Source organism: Oryctolagus cuniculus, chromosome 8, assembly GCF_964237555.1.
Source record: "Oryctolagus cuniculus chromosome 8, mOryCun1.1, whole genome shotgun sequence".
Taxonomy (NCBI): Eukaryota; Metazoa; Chordata; class Mammalia; order Lagomorpha; family Leporidae; genus Oryctolagus; species Oryctolagus cuniculus.
In genome coordinates this window covers 44,677,350-44,696,718 of record NC_091439.1, presented here as the reverse complement: position 1 = coordinate 44,696,718, position 19,369 = coordinate 44,677,350, and the positions used below count along the sequence as shown (strand labels likewise).

The following is a 19,369-nucleotide window of genomic DNA, read 5'->3' as shown; positions in this document are numbered from 1 at the left end:
ATGATATTTGTCCCTTTGGGACTGGCTTATTTCACTCAGCATAATGTTTTCCAAATTCCTAACAGGGATCAATTTTCAGTTAAAATTTAAACACCTAAGAATAATTGTTTGTTAAATACAGAGTTCAACCAATAGTATTACAAAAAAAATGCTAAAATGGATAAAGTATTACATTGTACATCAACAGTCAGGACAAGAGCTGATCAAGTCACTGTTTCTCATAGTGTCCATTTCACTTCAACAGGTTTCCCCTTTGGTGCTCAGTTAGTTGTCACTGATCATTGAGAACATATGATATTTGTCCCTTTGGTACTGGCTTAATTCACTCAGCATGATGTTTTCCAAATTCCTCCATCTTGTTGCAAATGACCGGGTTTCATTGTTTTTGACTGCTGTATAGCATTCTATAGGGTACATGTCCCATAATTCCTTTATCCAGTCTACTGTTGATGGGCATTTGGGTTGGTTCCAGGTCTTAGCTATTGTGAATTGTGCTGCAATAAACATTAGGGTGCAGACAGCTTGTTTGTTTGCCAGTTTAATTTCCTTTGGGTAAATTCCAAGGAGTGGGATGGCTGGGTTGAATGGTAGGGTTATATTCAGGTTTCTGAGGAATCTCCAGACTGACTTCCATAGTGGCTTGACCAGTTTGCATTCCCACCAACAGTGGGTTAGTGTCCCTTTTTCCCCACATCCTCTCCAGCATCTATTGTTGGTAGATTTCTGAATGTGAGCCATTCTAACTGGGGTGAGGTGAAACCTCATTGTGGTTTTGATTTGCATTTCCCTGATTGCTAGTGATCTTGAACATTTTTTCATGTGCCTGTTGGCCATTTGGATTTCCTCTTTTGAAAAATGTCTATTGAGGTCCTTGGCCCATCTCTTAAGGGGGTTGTTTGTTTTGATGTTGTGGAGTTTCTTGATTTCTTTGTAGATTCTGGTTATTAACCCTTTATCTGTTGCATAGTTTGCAAATATTTTTTCCCATTCTGTTAGTTGCCTCTTCACTTTCCTGACTGTTTCTTTTGAAGTACAGAAACTTCTCAATTTGAGGCAATCCCAAATGTTAATTTTGGCTTTGACTGCCTGTGCTTCTGGGTTATTTTCCAAGAAGTCTTTGCAAGTACCTATATCTTGCAGGGTTTTTCAAATGCTCTCTAGTAATTTGATGGTGTCAGGTCGTAGATTTAGGTCTTTAATCCATGTTGAGTGAATTTTTGTGTAAGGTGAAAGGTAGGGGTCTTGCTTTATGATTCTGCACGTGGAAATCCAATTTTCCTAGCACCATTTATTGAATAGACTGTCCTTACACCAGGGATTGGTTTTGGATCCTTGATCAAATATAAGTTGGCTGTAGATGTTTGGATTGATTTCTGGTGTTTCTAGTCTGTTCCATTGGTCTATCCATCTGTTTCTTTACCAGTACCATGCTGTTTTGATAACAACTGCCCTGTAGTATGACCTGAAATCTGGTATTGGGATGCCTCCAGCTTTGTTTTTGTTGTACAAGATTGCTTTAGCTATTCGAGGTCTCCTGTGTCTCCTTATGAATTTCAGCATCATTTTTTCCAGATCTGAGAAGAAGGTCTTTGGTATCTTGATTGGTATTGCATTGAATGTATAAATTGCTTTTGGGAGAATGGGCATTTTGATGATATTGATTCTTCCAATCCATGAGCATGGAAGATTTCTCCATTTTTTGGTATCCTCTTCTATTTCTTTCTTTAAGGTTTTGTAATTTTCATCGTAGAGATCTTTAACATCCTTGGTTAAGTTTATTCCAAGGTATCTGATTGTTTTTGTAGCTATTGTGAATGGGATTGATCTTAGAAGTTCTTCCTCAGCCGTGCCATTGCCTGTGTATACAAAGGCTGTTGATTTTTGTGCATTGATTTTATACCCTGCTACTTTGCCAAACTCTTCTATGAATTCCAATAGTCTCTTAGTAGAGTTCTATGGGTCCCCTAATAAAGAATCATATCATCTGCAAAGAGGGATAGTTTGTGTTCTTCCTTCCTAATTTGTATCCCTTTAATATCTTTCTCTTGCCTACTAGCTCTGGCTAAAACTTCCAGAACTATATTGAATAGCAGTGGTGAGAGTGGGCATCCCTGTCTGGTACCAGATCTCAGTGGAAATGCTTCCAACTTTTCCCCATTCAATCGGATGTTGGCCATGGGTTTTTCATAAATTGCCTTGATTGTATTGAGGAATGTTCCTTCCATACCCATTTTGTTTAGAGTTTTCATCATGAACGGGTGCTGTATTTTATCAAAAGCTTTCTCGGCATCTATTGAGATAATCATATGGTTTTTCTTCTGCAGTCTGTTAATGTGGTGTATCACATTGATTGTTTTACACACATTTTGAACCATCCCTGCATACCAGGGATAAATCCCACTTGCTCTGGATGGATGATCTTTCTGATGTGTTGTTGCATTCTATTGGCCAGAATTTTATTGAGGATTTTTGCATCTATGTTCATCATGGATATTGGTCTGTAATTCTCTTTCAATGCTGCATCTTTTTCCAGCTTAGGAATTAAGGTGATGCTGGCTTCATAGAAAGAATTTGGGAGGATTCCCTCTTTTTCGATTGTTCTGAATCAGATTTCACCACAGTCTCTCACAAGGTTGCCCAGGTTTCGGAGTTTATGTACTCGGCGAGTTCTCCCCCCCCCCCCCCATTTTTCACAGTCTCAGTTGGTTAGCTCCACACTTTCATTAGGTGTTAACCTCCTGTAATTTCTCCCCACCAGAGTCAAGTTTTTCTGCTTGGCTAATGAGGGGCACCCGCTTTACATATGCAAAATGGTGCAGGCGGCTTTACTTATGTAAAATGGCGCCTGCCCTTTGTCTTGCTTGGCTTTGTAAGGTGAGTGGAGAGAGAGGCTAATGTCCGTGCTGGTTCCCCTTATTTATTCGATTTTTTCTCTTCTCCAGCCAGCCTGGTGAACTTTCCCTAGTGGGGTTTCAGGCCTTGTTCTCTGCAGGCTCTTTCTGCCTTTCCCTGCCAATGCCTCAGGTTACTGAGAAGTTTTTGTCTTACTTGCCCTTCCAGCGCTGGCACACAAACTCTGCGGCTGGGCTCCCACGGCTCCCACAGCTCCCGCGGCTCGGCTTCCACACCGTGGGCAACCTTGCTTTCCCTGTAGGTCCTCCGAGTCACATCCACTAGATCCGGAAGAGTTTCCTCTGCAATTTTTTCCTGATCCTTTTCCTGAGGCTACCGTAACTCCACTTTTATTAAACTATCTTTTCCCGGACTATCGGTGCACGCCCTCACTATTCCGCCATCTTGGCTCTGCCCCCTTAATCTAACAATTCAACTTCTAAAACAAAAATACCCACATTCTCCACCAGATTTAAAGAAAATCCAGAATTTCATAACATAATATTCATAATGTCCAAGATACAATCCAAAATTATAAAACAAAGAATGAAGAAAATTTAAATTCAGATGGGAAAAGAAAATGAATTGATGCCAGTGCCAACATGACACAGATGTTGGGATTATCCTACAGTAAGCAACCATGAACACTCTTGAGGCCAAGGGAGAAACAGAGTTTCTCTGCAAAGAAATTGAATATATAAAGAAGAAGAAAAGAAAATGTTAGAAGTTAAAATGCAATACAGGAAGCAAAAGAGAGTTTGTTAGGAGAGTGGTGGTCAGAGCAATAATCAGTGAACCTGAGAAAAGATAAACAGAACTTAGAGAATTTGTAGATATAAGAGAGAAAAATATTTACAAAATATCAATATTTGCAAAAATATCAATAAAGCATCAGGAGTCTATAGAAAAACCAAAGGGTTAGTATTTGTCAGTGTAGTCTGATGAGGAGAGAAGAAAGAATGGAATGCTGAAAAATATTTTTTTTTTGACAGGCAGGAGTGGACAGTGAGAGAGAGACAGAGAGAAAGGTCTTCCTTTTTGCCATTGGTTCACCCTCCAATGACCACCGCAGCCGACGCGCTGCAACCAGCGCACCGCTGCCGATCCGATGGCAGGAGCCAGGTACTTACCTGGTCTCCCATGGGGTGCAGGGCCCAAGCACTTGGGCCATCCTCCACTGCACTCCCGGGCCACAGCAGAGAGCTGGCCTGGAAGAGGGGCAACCGGGACAGAATCCGGCGCCCTGACCGGGACTAGAACCTGGTGTGCCGGTGCCGCAAGGTGGAGGATTAGCCTACTGAGCTGCGGCGCCGGCGAAAAATATTTTAATAGCAAGCTAAAACTTCTCCAAAGCTGGTGAAAAACATAAACCTACCTACACATTAAAAATAATGGAAAACCTGAAACCTAATGAAATCCACATGTAGGCACATAATAATCAAATTGCTGCCAAATAAATAAAAATAAAATTCTAGAAATCAGTAAGAAAGAAATAACATATTGCTTATAAGGGGAAATGATTCAAATAAACAAGGATTTTGCCTCAGCACCATGGATGAGAGGTAAAAGAAAAGAACTCTCAACCTAGAATTTCATATTTATTGAAAATATCCTGCAGGGAAAGAAAGACATTTTTAGGTGGAGATGAACTGGGGGAAAAAAGACTGGTTGCCAAAAGACCTGTTCTCAAACATTTGTTAAATGTTTGAGGAAGAGAAACAGCAGCCAAAGATGACTTGAAACCTCAGGAATGAAGGAGTAGAACAGAAGTGATGAATACAATAGACAATTCTTCTCTATTTCAGTTCTATAAAGTGTTTGTGGTTGGAAGTAACTGATGACATTTTCAATGGGCATAGATATATTAAATATCTATCAGATAATGAGGGAAGAGTAAAGGGAGCAACGAGGAGCAAAATCTCTACCTTTCAAGTAAAGCAGACCATGAAAATTAAGTATGTATATAGGAATCTATAGAACAACCATTAAAAATAACACAGAGATATATTAAAGTACACAATAAATAAAATAGATAAAATAATAAGAAAAGTTCAAATTGACCCCAAAGAAGGCAGGAAAGTAGAAAGTAAGGAATGCACATCAGTGGAAAAAATAGAAACAAAAGTAGATCTATATTCAAAAATATGAATAATTACACAAAAAGTAACACAAATGGTCTAAACACTCCAGCTAAAAAAACAGAAAAGATCAGAATTGATTTTAAAAATAGCAAGAAGATAAATGCTTTCTACATGAAATCCATTTCAAATATGAAATAAGTAGATTAATGATAAAGAGAAAAGTATATCAAATGAAAACTCATTAAAAGAAAGCTATAGAGTGGCTAATTTCAAAATAGGTTTCATAAAATTAGAAAATTAACAGGGATAAAAAGAAACATTGCAAAATGTTAATAAAAGTGTCAATTCTCAAAGGAAAATACCATTCCTAAATGAGTATTTATTATTAATGTAATAAACTACAACAAAAATGGTGTGAGGATAAATAATACTTAATTTCACACATTTTGGTCCAAAAAATTCTTTATGAAAATCCATCACAACAATTAAAAACAACCAAACCCTTGGTAACAGTGAAGCTCAACATTTAGCATCCAGATCCAAGTGAGTCCTTTTACATTAGAGGTTCCAAAGCATCCAATATTTCCCTTTAGAGAAGATGATATTTTAGTTGATTAAATATCCTCTGTTAGATAACCACCTCCTTGTTAGCAAGCAAGAAGGGGCATATTCTGATCAGTTTCATGATCATGTCTATTTGGAAACAAAAGCATTGTTCTTGGAGCCTTAAATAACAGCAAAGTCAAAGAGAATAGGAAAAACTAGCCTTTTCCAGAGATGCTAGCATATGCTGCAATTCACAGCCCACAGAGGCCATCCAATACAAATTTGAAACTGATGGAAAATATATTCATGTATTTAAGATTCATATTCTTTATCATTTCTGGCTGTTTGGTCTCCCTGTATCAACCACAGTGGGAGATTTCTCATTAATGCATCATTCTGTGGTTTGTCTAATTTACAACAGTACTCACATCTGACTAACATTCTGTGCACTTAAATCATCAAAATCTAACTACATCTGTGGTTTAAGCTTCAAAAATAAGTTAAGGAAACTTAAATAATAAAAAACATAACTTTTTTTTCTTTTGCCAAGGAATTTCAAGATCTCTATTTGCAATGATTTCTCTATATATGCAATTGATCTATGTTATAAAATAACCTTAATTTTAGGATATTTCACTACTGTCCATGTGCTGAACAGGACCAGTGTTCACACACCTCAAGAATCACTGTATGATGTAAAATATATGAATTTATCATCTCATGTTATTTCACTTAACCTTTTTTCTGTAAGTACTAGCTGGAGTTAGCCATAATGAAAGTTTTCAAATTTCTGTTTTTTTTTTTTTTTTTAATCTTCTGAGGATATTCTTTCCTTCCCTTCCAATGTGTCTAAAAAGGAAAGACACATTTTTGTTGATGTGTAAATATTTGATTGAAATTTGGGGTAAAATGTTATTATTTTATAAAAGATTTATTGGTTTCTTTGAAGGGCAGAGTGACAGACAGAGGTGCCCAGGCTCTATCTGGGTCTCCCACATAGGTGGGCCAACTTCCCCTGCTTTCCCAGGTACATTAGTAGGAAGCTTAATGGGAAGCAGAGTAGCTAGGCTTCAAACTGGTTCTCCAACATGGGATGTAGGTGTCACAGGCAACAGCTTTATCTGCTGTTACCAGATTGGTTGATATCTTATAAAATCAAAATTATTGCTTAGATTATATGTAAGATTGAAGTAAGATATATTGGGCACAATAAAAAACAGCTGATACTCTACAGATTAATAAAAGTACCGTAATGTTTGAGATAAAAGAATGATCCATCTTTGTTGAAGTGTGATATACTAAATAATAACATTTAACATATTAAATATATATTATAGTTGGTATTTAAAAATTTTTAAAAACATTTAGGAATATTTAAAAACATTACCAAGTGAAATGCTTCTATGAGTGTAATTGTATTGATGTTATGCAAATTAAGATATTGTCCAATTTGGCTGATGACATGGTTACTTCAGTATTTCAGCTGGCAAGTTGCTGACTTATATATATGGGATGGTAATAGAATTATTTGGAGGAATACTAAGGGCAATAGCATTTTTTGAGTGCAAATTATGTGACAGAGAACATTTGAAAATTGTTAAGTAAATTTTCTGATTTATTTTTTACAACAAACTAAACAAGAGATACAGCCATCCATCACTTAACAATGGGGATATGTTCTGAGAAATGCATCATATTAGGCAATTTTGATGTGTGTCTATTGGTGAATTTATACAAATTGATATAGTTACAACATCATTCATTAATATAATCTATTTTGTGTATATAGGGGAACAAATTTCATGTATGTAATATATACAGATTTAAGAGCATAATGATACTTCTCACCCTACCTTCCCTCCTTCTCTCCTACCCTTCTTCCTCTTTCCTTATTTATCTTTTAATATTTAAAATGACATACTTTTAATTTACCTTATAATCACAAGTTTAGCCTTCCACTAAAAATAAAGAATTCAATAAGTACTAAGTGAAAAACAAAAAAACAAAAACACATTATTCTTCAAGAGTATACACAAGGGCTATAAACAATAATCAAATCTCAAAATATCAACTTCGCTGGTATACATTACCATTTTTTACCTTTATTGCCTGTGCTTTTGGGATCTTATCCAAGAAGACTTTGCATATACCAATGTCATGCAGAGTTTTTCCTATGCTTTCCTCTCCTAAGTTGATGATTTTAGGTTTTAGATTTAGATCTTGGTCCATTGTGAGACTTATGTATAGGGTATAAGACAGAGTCTTGTTTCATACTTCTGCATTCAGAGATCCAGTTTTCCCAAAACCATTTGTTGAAGAGACTGACATTTCTCTAAGGAGTGATTTTAGCTCATTTTCCAAATATTAGTTAATTGTGGTTGTGTGGATTAATTTCTGGGGTCTCTAATCTGTTCCATTTGTCCACATGTCTATTCTTATGCCAGTACCAGGCTGTTTTGATTATAACTTTCATGTAATATGTCTTCAAATCTGGTTTTGTGATGCTTCCAGCTTTATTTTTGTTGTATGGGATTGCTTCAGCTTCTTGGGATCTCTTTTGATTCCATATGAATTTTAGGGTTATTTTTTTCGAGATCTGAGAAGAATTTCTTTGGTATTTTGAATGAATCACGTTGAATCTGTAAGTTCCTTTGAGTAGCATGGACATTTTGATGATATTAATTCTTCCAATCTGAGACCATGAAAGATTTTTCCATTTTTTTCTTCTTCTATTTCTTTCACTAATGTTTTGTAATTTTCATTGTTGAGATCTTTCACATCGTTGGTTAAATTTATCTCAAGCTATTTAAAAATTTTTGTAGCTATAGTGAATGGGACTGATCTTACAATTTCATCCTCGGCCATGGCATTTTTTGCAATACAAATACAATAGATTTTTGTGTGATGATTTTATAACCTGCAACTTTGCCAATCTCTTGTGAGAGTTATTTGTATCCCTTTGATTTCTTTTTCTTGTCTAATGGCTCTGGATAAAAGACTCATAACTAAATTGAATACTAACAGTCACTGGGAATCCTTGTCTGGTTCCAGATCTTAATAGAAATGTTTCCAGCTTTTCATCATTTGAGATGATGCTGGCTAGGGGTTTGTCATACATTGCTTTGATTGTGTTGGGGTATAGTCTTTCTTTTCTTTTATTTTCTTTTTTTTTTTTTTTTGACAGGCAGAGTTAGACAGAGAGAGAGAAAGAGGAGAAAGAGAGAAAGGTCTTCCTTCCATTGGTTCACCCCCCAAATGGACGCTACGGCCGGCACACTATGCCGATCTGAAGCCAGGAGCCGGGTACTTCTTCCTGGTCTCCCATGCAAGCACAGGGCCCAAGCACTTGGGCCATCCTTCACTGCCTTCCCGGGCCACAGCAGAGAGTTGGACTGGAAGAGGAGCAACCGGGATAGAATCTGGTGCCCCAACTGGGACCAGAACCTGGGGTGCCGGTGCCGCAGGCAGAGGATTAGCCTACTGAGCTGTGGCGCTGGCCAAGGGGTATAGTATTTCTATATCCACTTTGCTTAAGGTTTTTTTTTTTTTTTTTCCATGAAATGGTGTATTTTATCAAAGCTTTCTCTACATCTATTGAGATTATCATATGGTTTTTATACTTCAATTTGTTAATATGATTTATCACATTTACTGATTTGCATATGTTGAATCACTGCTGCATGCCAGGGATAAGTCCCACTTGGTCAGGGTGAATGATCTTTCTGATGTGTGGTTGGATTTGATTAGCTAGTATTTTGTTGAGGATTTTTTTGCTTCTATGCCCATTAGAGATATTGGTCTGTAGTTCTTTTCCATTGTTTTTTTTTTTTTTTCTTTTTCTGGTTTTGTAATTAAGGTGATGCTGCCTTCAGAGGAGTTTGGAAGGATTAATTCCCTTTCGATTGTTTTGAATAGCTTGAGAAGAATTGGAATTAGTTCTTCTTTAAAATGTTAGTAGAATTCAGTGTTAAAGTCATCCGCTCCTGCGCTTTTCTTTGCTGGGGGGAGAGGGCCTTTATTACTGTTCAATCTCTGTCTTCGTAATTGGGCTATTGAGTCTTTCTATTTCCTGACTCAATCATGTATGCCCAGAAATCTATCCATTTATTTTAGATTTTCCAAGTTGTTGGCATATAGCTCTTTGTAGAAATTCCTGATGATTCTTTTTATTTCTGTAGTTTCAGTTGTAATATCTCCTTTTTCATCTATGATTTTATTTATTTGGATCTTCTCTCCCAATGTTTTTGGTTAGATGGGCCAATGGTATATCAATTTTATTCTTAAAAAAAAAAACCAGGCCAGCGCCGTGGCTCAATAGGCTAATCCTCCACCTTGTGGCGCCGGCACACCGGGTTCTAGTCCCGGTCGGGGTGCCGGATTCTATCCCGGTTGCCCCTCTTCCAGGCCAGCTCTCTGCTATGGCCAGGGAGTGCAGTGGAGGATGGCCCAGGTGCTTGGGCCCTGCACCCCATGGGAGACCAGGAAAAGCACCTGGATCCTGGCTCCTGCCATAGGATCAGCGCGGTGCGCCGGCTGCAGCGGCGGCCATTGGAGAGTGAACCAACGGCAAAGGAAGACCTTTCTCTCTCTGTCTCTCTCTCTCACTGTCCACTCTGCCTGTCAAAAAAATAAAAAAAAAAAAAAAAAAAAAAACCAACAATTCTTTTCAGATCTTTTGTATTGCTTGTTTCAATTTTGTTTATTTCTTCTCTAATTTTAAATTTTAATTTCTTCTTACTAACTTTGGATTTAGTGTGCTGTTTTTCCAGATCTTTAAGATATATTGATAGGTGATTTATTTGATGCCTTTCCAATTTCTTAATGTAGGCACCATTAGTAAAACTTCCGTCTTAACATTGCTTTTGCTATATTTCATAAGCTTTATATGTTGTATTGTTGTCTTCGTTCATTTTCAATATTTTTTAAATTTCCCTTTTGATTACTTCTATGACACACTGTTCATTCAGGAGTGTGTTGTTCAGCCTCTATATGTTGCATATTTTGTAGTTTCTTAAGTTGTTAATTTCCAGCTTCATTCCATTGTGGTCAGAAAAGATACATGGTAAGATTTCATTTTTTTAAATTTGCTTAGACATGCTTTTTGGCCTAGCATATGATCTGTCCTCAAGAAAGTTCCAAGCATCAATGAAAAGAATAAATATTCTGCAGCTGTGGGATAAAATGTTCTGTAGATATCAATTAGGTCCATTTGATCGATAGGGTAAGTTAGTTCTGTCGTTTCTACTGATTTTTTTGTCTAGTTGATATGTATATTGATGAAAGTGGGGTGTTGAATTCCCTCATTACCATTGTATTGGAGACTATGTCTCCCTTTACATCCATTAACATTTGTTTTAAATAGACAGGTGGCCTGGCATGGGTGCATATTCACAAAAGTGACTATTTACAATAGTCACATCTTCCTGTTGAATTGATCCATTAATCATTACATAGTACCCTTCTTTGTCTCCTTTAACAGTTTTTATCTTAAAGTCTATTGTGTCTGATATTAGGATGGCTACTCCTACTCATTGTTGCTTTCTGTTAGCATGGAATTACTTTTTCTATTTTACTTTCGGTCTCTGTGTATCTTTGTTGCTGAAGTGTGTTTCTTGTAGGCAGCAAACAGATGGATCTTGTTTTTTTTTTTTTTTAATCCATTCAGCCAGTCTGTATCTTTAGAGTTTAAGCCATTTACATTCAAGGATATTATTGATAAATAACAACTTGGTCCTACCATTTTCCCATAAATATTCCTATCGTTTGTTTTGGATTTCCTTTGTGCTTTTACTAGGAAGTTTTCTGCCTCCACATTCTTTCATGATGCTATCTTTCTCTGTTACTTTGTGTAGCACATCTTTAGTATCATTTTGTAAGTCTGGTTGAGTGATGACAAATTCATTCAAATCCTGTTTGTATTGGAATGTCTTTATTTCACCTTCATTTGTAAATGAGAGCTTCATTGGGTACTCTGGGTTGACATTTTTTTCTATTAGGACTTTGTGTGTTTCTATTCTCTCATGCACATTTTTGAATTTTTATTTATGTTTTGATTTTGAAAGTTTGACTATAATATGTCATGATGAAGGTCTTTTTCTGATCATATCTATTAGGAGTTTTATGTGCTTCCTGTACTTAGATGTCCCTCTCTTTTTCCAAATTAGGGAAGTTTTCTGCTATTACTTCACTGAGTATGTCTTTCAATCTGTTCTGTCTTTCCACTTCAGTAACTGCTAAGATATGTATGTTTTGTTGTTTGATAGTATCCTGTAAATCTTGAACACAATTTTCAGTTTTTCTATTTTTATTTCAGAATTATTGCATTTACAGTAATTTTTTTCTGCAGTAGTTTCCACATGTTAAGCATTATAGAAATGCAAATGTGTGAAATAAAAGTATCCTCTACTTCCCATCATATATGCACACTAAAGTATTGAAGAAATCTGTTTAATATTTTCACAATGCAGTATAAGAATTGGTTTCCAAGTTAGCATATTCTGAATAAATTTATTTCTATAGTATTTTATGATTTGGCTTTGCAATCCTATCTCAACACTTCATTATATTGTCAGTTAATGCTTCTTATTACTTATCAAATATAATATGTATATTTGGAAGCTGAAATTATTTTGTCACTCATCAGTACCTACCTTCTGCCCACCAAGTTACAATGACAGTATGTGTTAATTTATTAGTGCATGTTCTCCATATTTTTCTCTGTGTGCAATGCAGTAACTATTTAATTAGATGCATACATTCATTTTGAAATGTATTATTTTGCAGAAATTGGATTATATTTTATGACATTCCTATTTCACTTAGCATTTATTTAGTGAGTTGGCATGTTTTGAGGTTTTAAATTTTTTAAAGTTTCCTTATTTGAGAGGTAGAGAGAGGGAAAGCAAGTTAGTGAGAGAGCATGAGCCTGCTGCCCCAGACTATGGTTCACTCCCCGAATGCCAATAATGGCCAAAGTCTGAAGCTGGGAGCTGGAAATTCATTCCAGGTATCCAATATGTGTAGCTGGAAACCAACTCTTTGAGGTATACTGCTGTCCCCCAGGGTCTAAATTAACAGGAGACTGGAGTCAGGAGCCAGACCAGGGAGTTAAACACAAGCACTCTGATATGGGACATATCTTCAGTGTTTCTAATTTCTTCTTCTTTTCCTCCTTTTTCTTAATCTCACTGAGATATTTTCAAAGATTTTTATCTATCTCAGGTATTCTTTCTTCTGCCTCACTGGGTCTGTTACTTGCAATGTATTTTTTATTTGACATATTTAATTCTTCAATACTAATATTTCAGTTTGATTTCTCTTCAATATCTCTATCTCCCAGTAGAATTTCTCATTCATGTCATATATGGATTTCTTTAACTCGTTTAACTCTGGGTTTTTGAGTAATCTTATTTTTCTTTTGAATTCCTTTTCAGGCATTTCTTTAGTCTCTTTGTCTTCACATTCTAATATTGAAGGGTTGTGTTTCTTTTTGGGGAGAGATGCTGTCTTTTATCTTCATGTTTCTTGGAGCCCTCTGCAATGACGACCTCAGCACTCGGTTAATTCTGAGCCTCTGAAGCCAGACACACTGACTGCACAAAGACCTAGTCACACCGCATGCACAGTCACAGGGAGCAGGGAGTCTGCTCTCAGCCCCATGAGCCTCCCAAGCCACAAAGAGAGCTTTCACATTCCCAGAACTAGCTGCCTGTCTGATGTGGTTGGTGCTTCACCTTGGCAAGCTGAGTCTGGGTGCCCTGACAGAGTGAGGGGAGAGGAATGCTGCACAGGCAGAAGCAGGTACCTGTTCTCTGGCAATCTCCAAGTCAGATTCAAAGTCAATGGGATCCAGATTCATCCCTCTGATAAAATCCCCCAGTCACCCACTGGCTAAAGCAGCTTCTACTCCCCTTTTTAAGATGGGCCTTTCTCCCTACTGGTCCCTGGGAACCTTGGTTGGGGGAGGGGAAGCAAACAATGTGCTCGCCCTTCGTGGGGTTTGGTGAGCACTCTGATCCCTTACTAGTGCTTCAAGCTGGACTCAAAGTCAGTGTGGACTGTGAGGTTCTTTCTCAGGAAATATCACCAGTGGCATGGGCTGCTGCAGCTTCCTCTCAGCTCACTCCAAGAGGATGGCACCCCCTCAAGTCCCTGGCTGCCATCTGCTAACATAATCTGACAGCACCATTGTCATGCATGCGGTCTGCCAGTGAAGGAAACATTCTTAAGCACATGACTGTATTGTTACATCAATTTCATTGTTAAGGAAATTGATTATCATTCAGCTGATAAACGAAGTCATGTCATCCTTTTACCCTCCTTTCTTTATCCTTTTTCTTTTCCTTTCTCCATTGTTCTTTCCTGTCTCCCTCCTAAATGCAAAAAGCACTGTAGACTTACATAGCTTTGAATATCAGTAAAAATATATTTCTTAACTAAAATTTCAGTGACTTTTTATACTGTATGGTTAAGACAGAAGCATACATGATATTTAAATTGTGCCAATAAGTGGTTATCATATACCTAACTTTAATGATGAATTTTGGTTGTATTTTCATCTCAATTAGAATGGGTTTTAAATTCTATGGACATGTGTGCACATTTGCCGCACACAATCCAGGAATGTAGCTAAAAGTGTTATTTATAAACCAGGAGATGAAACGTAGATGGAATGTGAAAATACATTACTATAGTTTAATAAACTTTAAAAAATTTTTCTCTAAATATTAACTCTATGCTAACACTCATGTCAAAGTCAGAAACTTTGGTAAAAGTTAGGAACAAATGCACATTTCATTTCCCTTCTCCCAAAAATGTTTCACTTATTTTTTTTAAAGATTTATTTATTTAATTAATTATTTATTTATTTGAAAGAGCAACAGAGAGGAAGAGACAGAGAAAGAGACAGATCTTCCACCTTTTGTTGCTGGTTCATGAAACAACTAGGATTGGGTGAGGCAGTTACTTAACCTGCCATGTCATTATACCTGCCCTTCATTTTTCTGATCCAGCTGATTTTAATATTATATTTTAATATAATTACATATTAATTTTTATTGAACAGGGAAATTAATATTATACATGATATCTCCTTACACATAAATAATAAATTATTCCTTTAAAGCAATACTAAATATGCCCTATAGGAAAGGCAGTACCCAAAGGAATAAGTAGGATGTGTGTAAATAACACATATTACACGTTTTCAGCTATTGTTTTATATTCAAATAGTATTAAACATATGGTCATGTTAAATTTAAAACATTTTTATATCTAGAAATTGTTGCAATAAATGACACAGTGAGAAATATGATCAAGATTTATTTTCATAAAATACAGTTTGTAATTTCAGATACAAAATGCTACTTATACATAACCACAATTAGTTATCTCCTAAATTACAATTCTAGGATTTATAATTTTAAAAGTTATATCTGATGAGTTTGCAACTTAGAGCTTAAATACCAATAGTGATTTTTTGTCTTTCTTTTTAAAAGTGGAACTGAGCATGAATAGATTTCTAAAATTAGAGTCTTGAGGTCAAAGAACTGTGTTTTCAGAGAACATTTCTTCTTAACTCATTAGAATCAAGTAACTTCCTTACAATTATACTGCTTCTCTTTTGAGTGAGTTCCAATTAGAGAGGCTCATAATTTGGGCTTCATTTTAATTTTTTTCCTGGCTTTTGGATTCCTCTGGGTTATTCTGACATAACTATTACACTGTATCATATCATCTCCCCAAACAAGCTGTTCATTGTATGCTGCTGTCAACTATTTTACTGAAATAAAACCTAAAGGAAGAAATTATGTTTCTTGCTTCAATTTTCCTTAAGCATCAGTGACTATTTCAATCATAACAATTTCCAGGTTTGTATTTTTATTCCGGATTCCTAATTATATGGGATGATTGAGGGTAATTCAAAAGTGTTTCAGAATCACCTATTGCCAAGATTCTGGAAAACGTCTTTTGCAAAACATAATGTTAATGCTCTGAGGACCCCATTATATGTGCACTAACACATTGTATGCACTTTTATGGAATGAGAGGGTAAAGGGCCATGTTCATCATCACCAATGTGCAAATGCCACACTGTTGTTCTATTACTCTGTCATTCACCAAAGACGGAGACCTTGTTCTATTTTTGTTTTTATTTATATATTTACACATTGTTAACTTTGAGAGGTAACCAGCACAAACTCAGGAGGGCCAGCATGATGAACAGTTAAATGTTTTGGTCATTTTTATGTGGAGCTTATAAAAGTATTCCAGACCATTAATGTCTGCAATTGAGGAGAAGGAGACAGAATGTTTCCTGAGCATTCTCTAAAATGAGCCATCTTTTAATAGATGTTTCAGTTCTCAAATATCTCATTTTAAACCCATTTGTTGTATGGAGCTATTAAATAAAGTAAACTCTCACCCTGTTTTATAAAATAGCAAGTATTTATCTTGTTATTGTGCTTAAGATTTTGAAAACTCCTGCTTTTTTGCTTTAGTGCAAAGGAATAGTTGGAGGTCTTGATTTCTTTCTGCTTGAATTAAGAACCAGATGCATTTACCAGTATTCAGAAGTGCACACTCACACAGAAACACACAGACACAGGATAACAGTAAAATAAAAAGGCCTAGTGTGGAAGTGTGTTAATAAACTTCATTAAAGAGAGATGTTCAAGTGGGAGAGCCATGACTCCCTTTCTCCATTATTAAAAGACAGGGCATAAGTAGTATTTTGCAAGGTTATAGAGGGGTTAATTTCCCCCTCATAGATACCATTTCTTGGTAAAGTAAGATTTGTGTTTTGTTTTCACAAATACAGACCCTAAAAGTAGGCAAATAAGAACTGTGAGACCAGCAAGTTACTCTTGGCTACTTCTGTTATGTTGATCAGGTGAGGAAAATCTGGGATTCATATTAGGAGCCCTTCTGAATGGTTTAATTCCTTTACGGCTACCATTAGCTGTCAGCTACCCCATGGATATTGTCCATGTGCACTTTGAGGTAGTCATTCCTTGTAAACTTCTTATGGCAAAATTGGCATTCCGCCAGTGGACGATTGGGATTATGAGTCATCTTGTGTCGGATCAGCATTTTCTTGAGGCTAAAAGCCAAGTCACAAACCTAGAAAAGAACCAAAGATGCCAACCCTATTACACTGAAAAAGAGAAGACATATTAACTTATCATTTATATAAAACATATTATGTAAATTCCTACCATCAAGTTTATATTAACAGGCATAAGAAGCTCTTGGACTAAATGGAACTTAACAACCAAGTCAATACGCAAAGAGATCAATTACAATTCCCGAGAGTCACTTGCAATGAACTTGTGTTCTCTGTATCCCAGTCACCCTACTCTCCTCCCAGCTGGTGGATTTAAACATCTCTGGAGAAACATCTCCCTGGAAACCAAACCCTTACCAGAATGGAGTGAATTTACAATTTCTTATTAAACCTCCTAACAAAATGCTTTATGATATAGTGGACTCTGATCTCTCTGTAGGGCATAGATGGCACAGAACATTTCTTACCAATGATCATTTCAATTTAGTACCATTTGTAAAGTAAAAAGTTCACATTGCTTTAAGCATCATAAGTAGAAATGTACTCCACTATTCCATTTCTTTATTTCATATATATATATATATATATATATATATATATATATAATCACAGGACTGGGAAGGGAAGAGGGTGACTGGAGTGCAGAGAACACAAATTCAATGCAAGCTGCATGCTTAACTGAGGCATGTAATAAGTTTGCTTCATGTAAGCTCTGCCACATTGCCACTTGGCTCAGCAGACATTAAACAGTCTGATAATTAAAAATATCAAAAACAGAAGATATAAGGCATGATTATTAAAGTCACTGAAGGAAAGGAAATGAAATTCAAGGTTGGATGTTATTCACAAAATTTCCATTTACACAAAACTCTTCAAAAGTATACCCAATATAAAATAAGGCATATTAAACAATTGAAAATATCATGAAAAATATAATGAATATGAGAGAGGTAATGGCTTACAAAATACTCTAAAGAAAGCTGGAGTTTCAAATGAGGTGAGGCTTGTGAAAATCCTAAAGCACAGGGATGGCATTGTGGCAGAGTGGGTTAGGCCCTGCTTGAGGTGCCAGCATCCCATATGGGTGCTGGTTCATGTCCCGACAGCTCCACTTCCAATCTAGCTCTCTGCTAATGTTCCTGGGAAAACTGTGGAAGATGGCCCTAGTCCTTGGGCCCCTGCACCCATGTGGAAGAACTGGAAGAAGCTCCTGGCTTGCAGCTTCTGCCTGGCACAGCCTCGGCCATTGTGGCAGTTGAGGAGTGAACCAGTGGATGGAAGATATCTCTCTCTCTTTCTCCCTCCCTCCCTCTCCTTCTCCCTCTCTATGTAACTCTGCCTTTCAAATAAATACAATACATATTAAATAAAATACTAAAGCTGATAAAAAGCTGTGTTCCCTTTTATGGGGAAAAGAGGATAGACATACACAGCAAAAAGAAACTCAGAAAGGCGTGGGCCCATAATTTGGTTAAGAGGGAGAGGAATCCAGAAATAATGCATTTGGTTTTATATATAAGTGGCAGCACTATAAGACAAAAAGAAAACTAGCTTTAGAGTCAGATTTCTTTGAGTAAAGGGCCCTGGCCTCACTGTTTAAACCTGAAGCCTGCCACCCTCTCTGGATCCCCTTTTACTCCACTCAGATTGACTTTCCAGACAGCACCTGTCACCTGCTGGCTCACTGTGGTTAATCTTCCTACTTTAGTGTTCCTTGTCTGTCTCCATTCACCAGGGTCCCAGCTCTGAGGACAAGCATTCGTGTAAGCTTTATTCACTGTTGGTATTTGTTTTTTCATGTTTTATTTATTTATTTATTTGAAAGGCAAAGAGAAAGACGGACTAGGAAGGAAGGAGGGAAGGAGAAAGAAAGATCTTTCATCTTTCACTGTGGTTCACTTTCAAAACACTGGCAATAGTCATGGCTGTTCTAGGTCTCGCACAAGGGGCTCAGGGACCCGAGTACACGAGCCATCATCTGTTGCCTCCCTGAGTATGTACTAGAAGGAAGCTGGATCAGAAACAGAGTCAGGATTCAAAGAGAGGGACTCCAATATGGGGTGCAGATATCTCAAGTGACATCCTTAGCACTGTTACCAGTTACTGTTATTGACATTGGGCTTGGTAGGGGGATGGAGGAGCAACTATGCTTTGAAGTAGCTATCAGTACTGTATCCCCAATTTTACAGAAGGAAATGGAGACACAGAAGTTTCATCAGATTCCTCAAGTTCACAGTACTAGGAAGTGGTTTCCAGAATTGGAACAGACGGTCTGGGTTTAGCATGTATACAACCTCTCAGGGACCAACTTACTTAAAAACAGAGATATGTGGGCTGATCACACTTTTTCCATTTGCCTGGCTGACACCATTTTAGAAACTAAAAACCACTTTGAAATTTTAAAGAAGGTTCTCAGACAGCTCAGCTCACCAGTGTGGTAGGAGTGATACAAAGGGCAAGTCACCATACTACGTGGTGATGATGGTCACTGAAAGAAAAGTACAGCAATGCATGCTGGAGAGAAAGGAAGGGAATTGGAGCAAGAGGCTGAAATCTTGATAATGGCTGTGACTTAAGTTAGCCCTAGAAGCTCCACACAGAAAATGAGATGGGAACTATCTGACAGATTGTTGAATGACAGCCAGAATAGAAGGTTAACTGTCAGAGTTCCTGATGTCACAGTTGTGAAACTGACTACCTAGGCAGACATTAAAAGCTGTATTTTCACGAACTTCAATGCAGTCATTAAGAGACTCTAAAGGATGCTCTGCATAAATCATTCACG

General features: G+C 36.9%; 1 protein-coding gene across 1 annotated transcript in view; it reads right to left on the bottom strand.

The window, feature by feature from the left end:
* Positions 1-14,824: 14,824 nt before the first annotated feature.
* PRDM5 (PR/SET domain 5) overlaps positions 14,825-19,369 on the bottom strand; it is a 256,431-nt gene continuing 251,886 nt past the window's right edge. The window contains 1 exon segment of the mRNA XM_070047669.1: positions 14,825-16,640. Within this exon segment, the coding sequence (XP_069903770.1) occupies positions 16,476-16,640 (165 nt within the window). The 3' untranslated portion in view covers positions 14,825-16,475.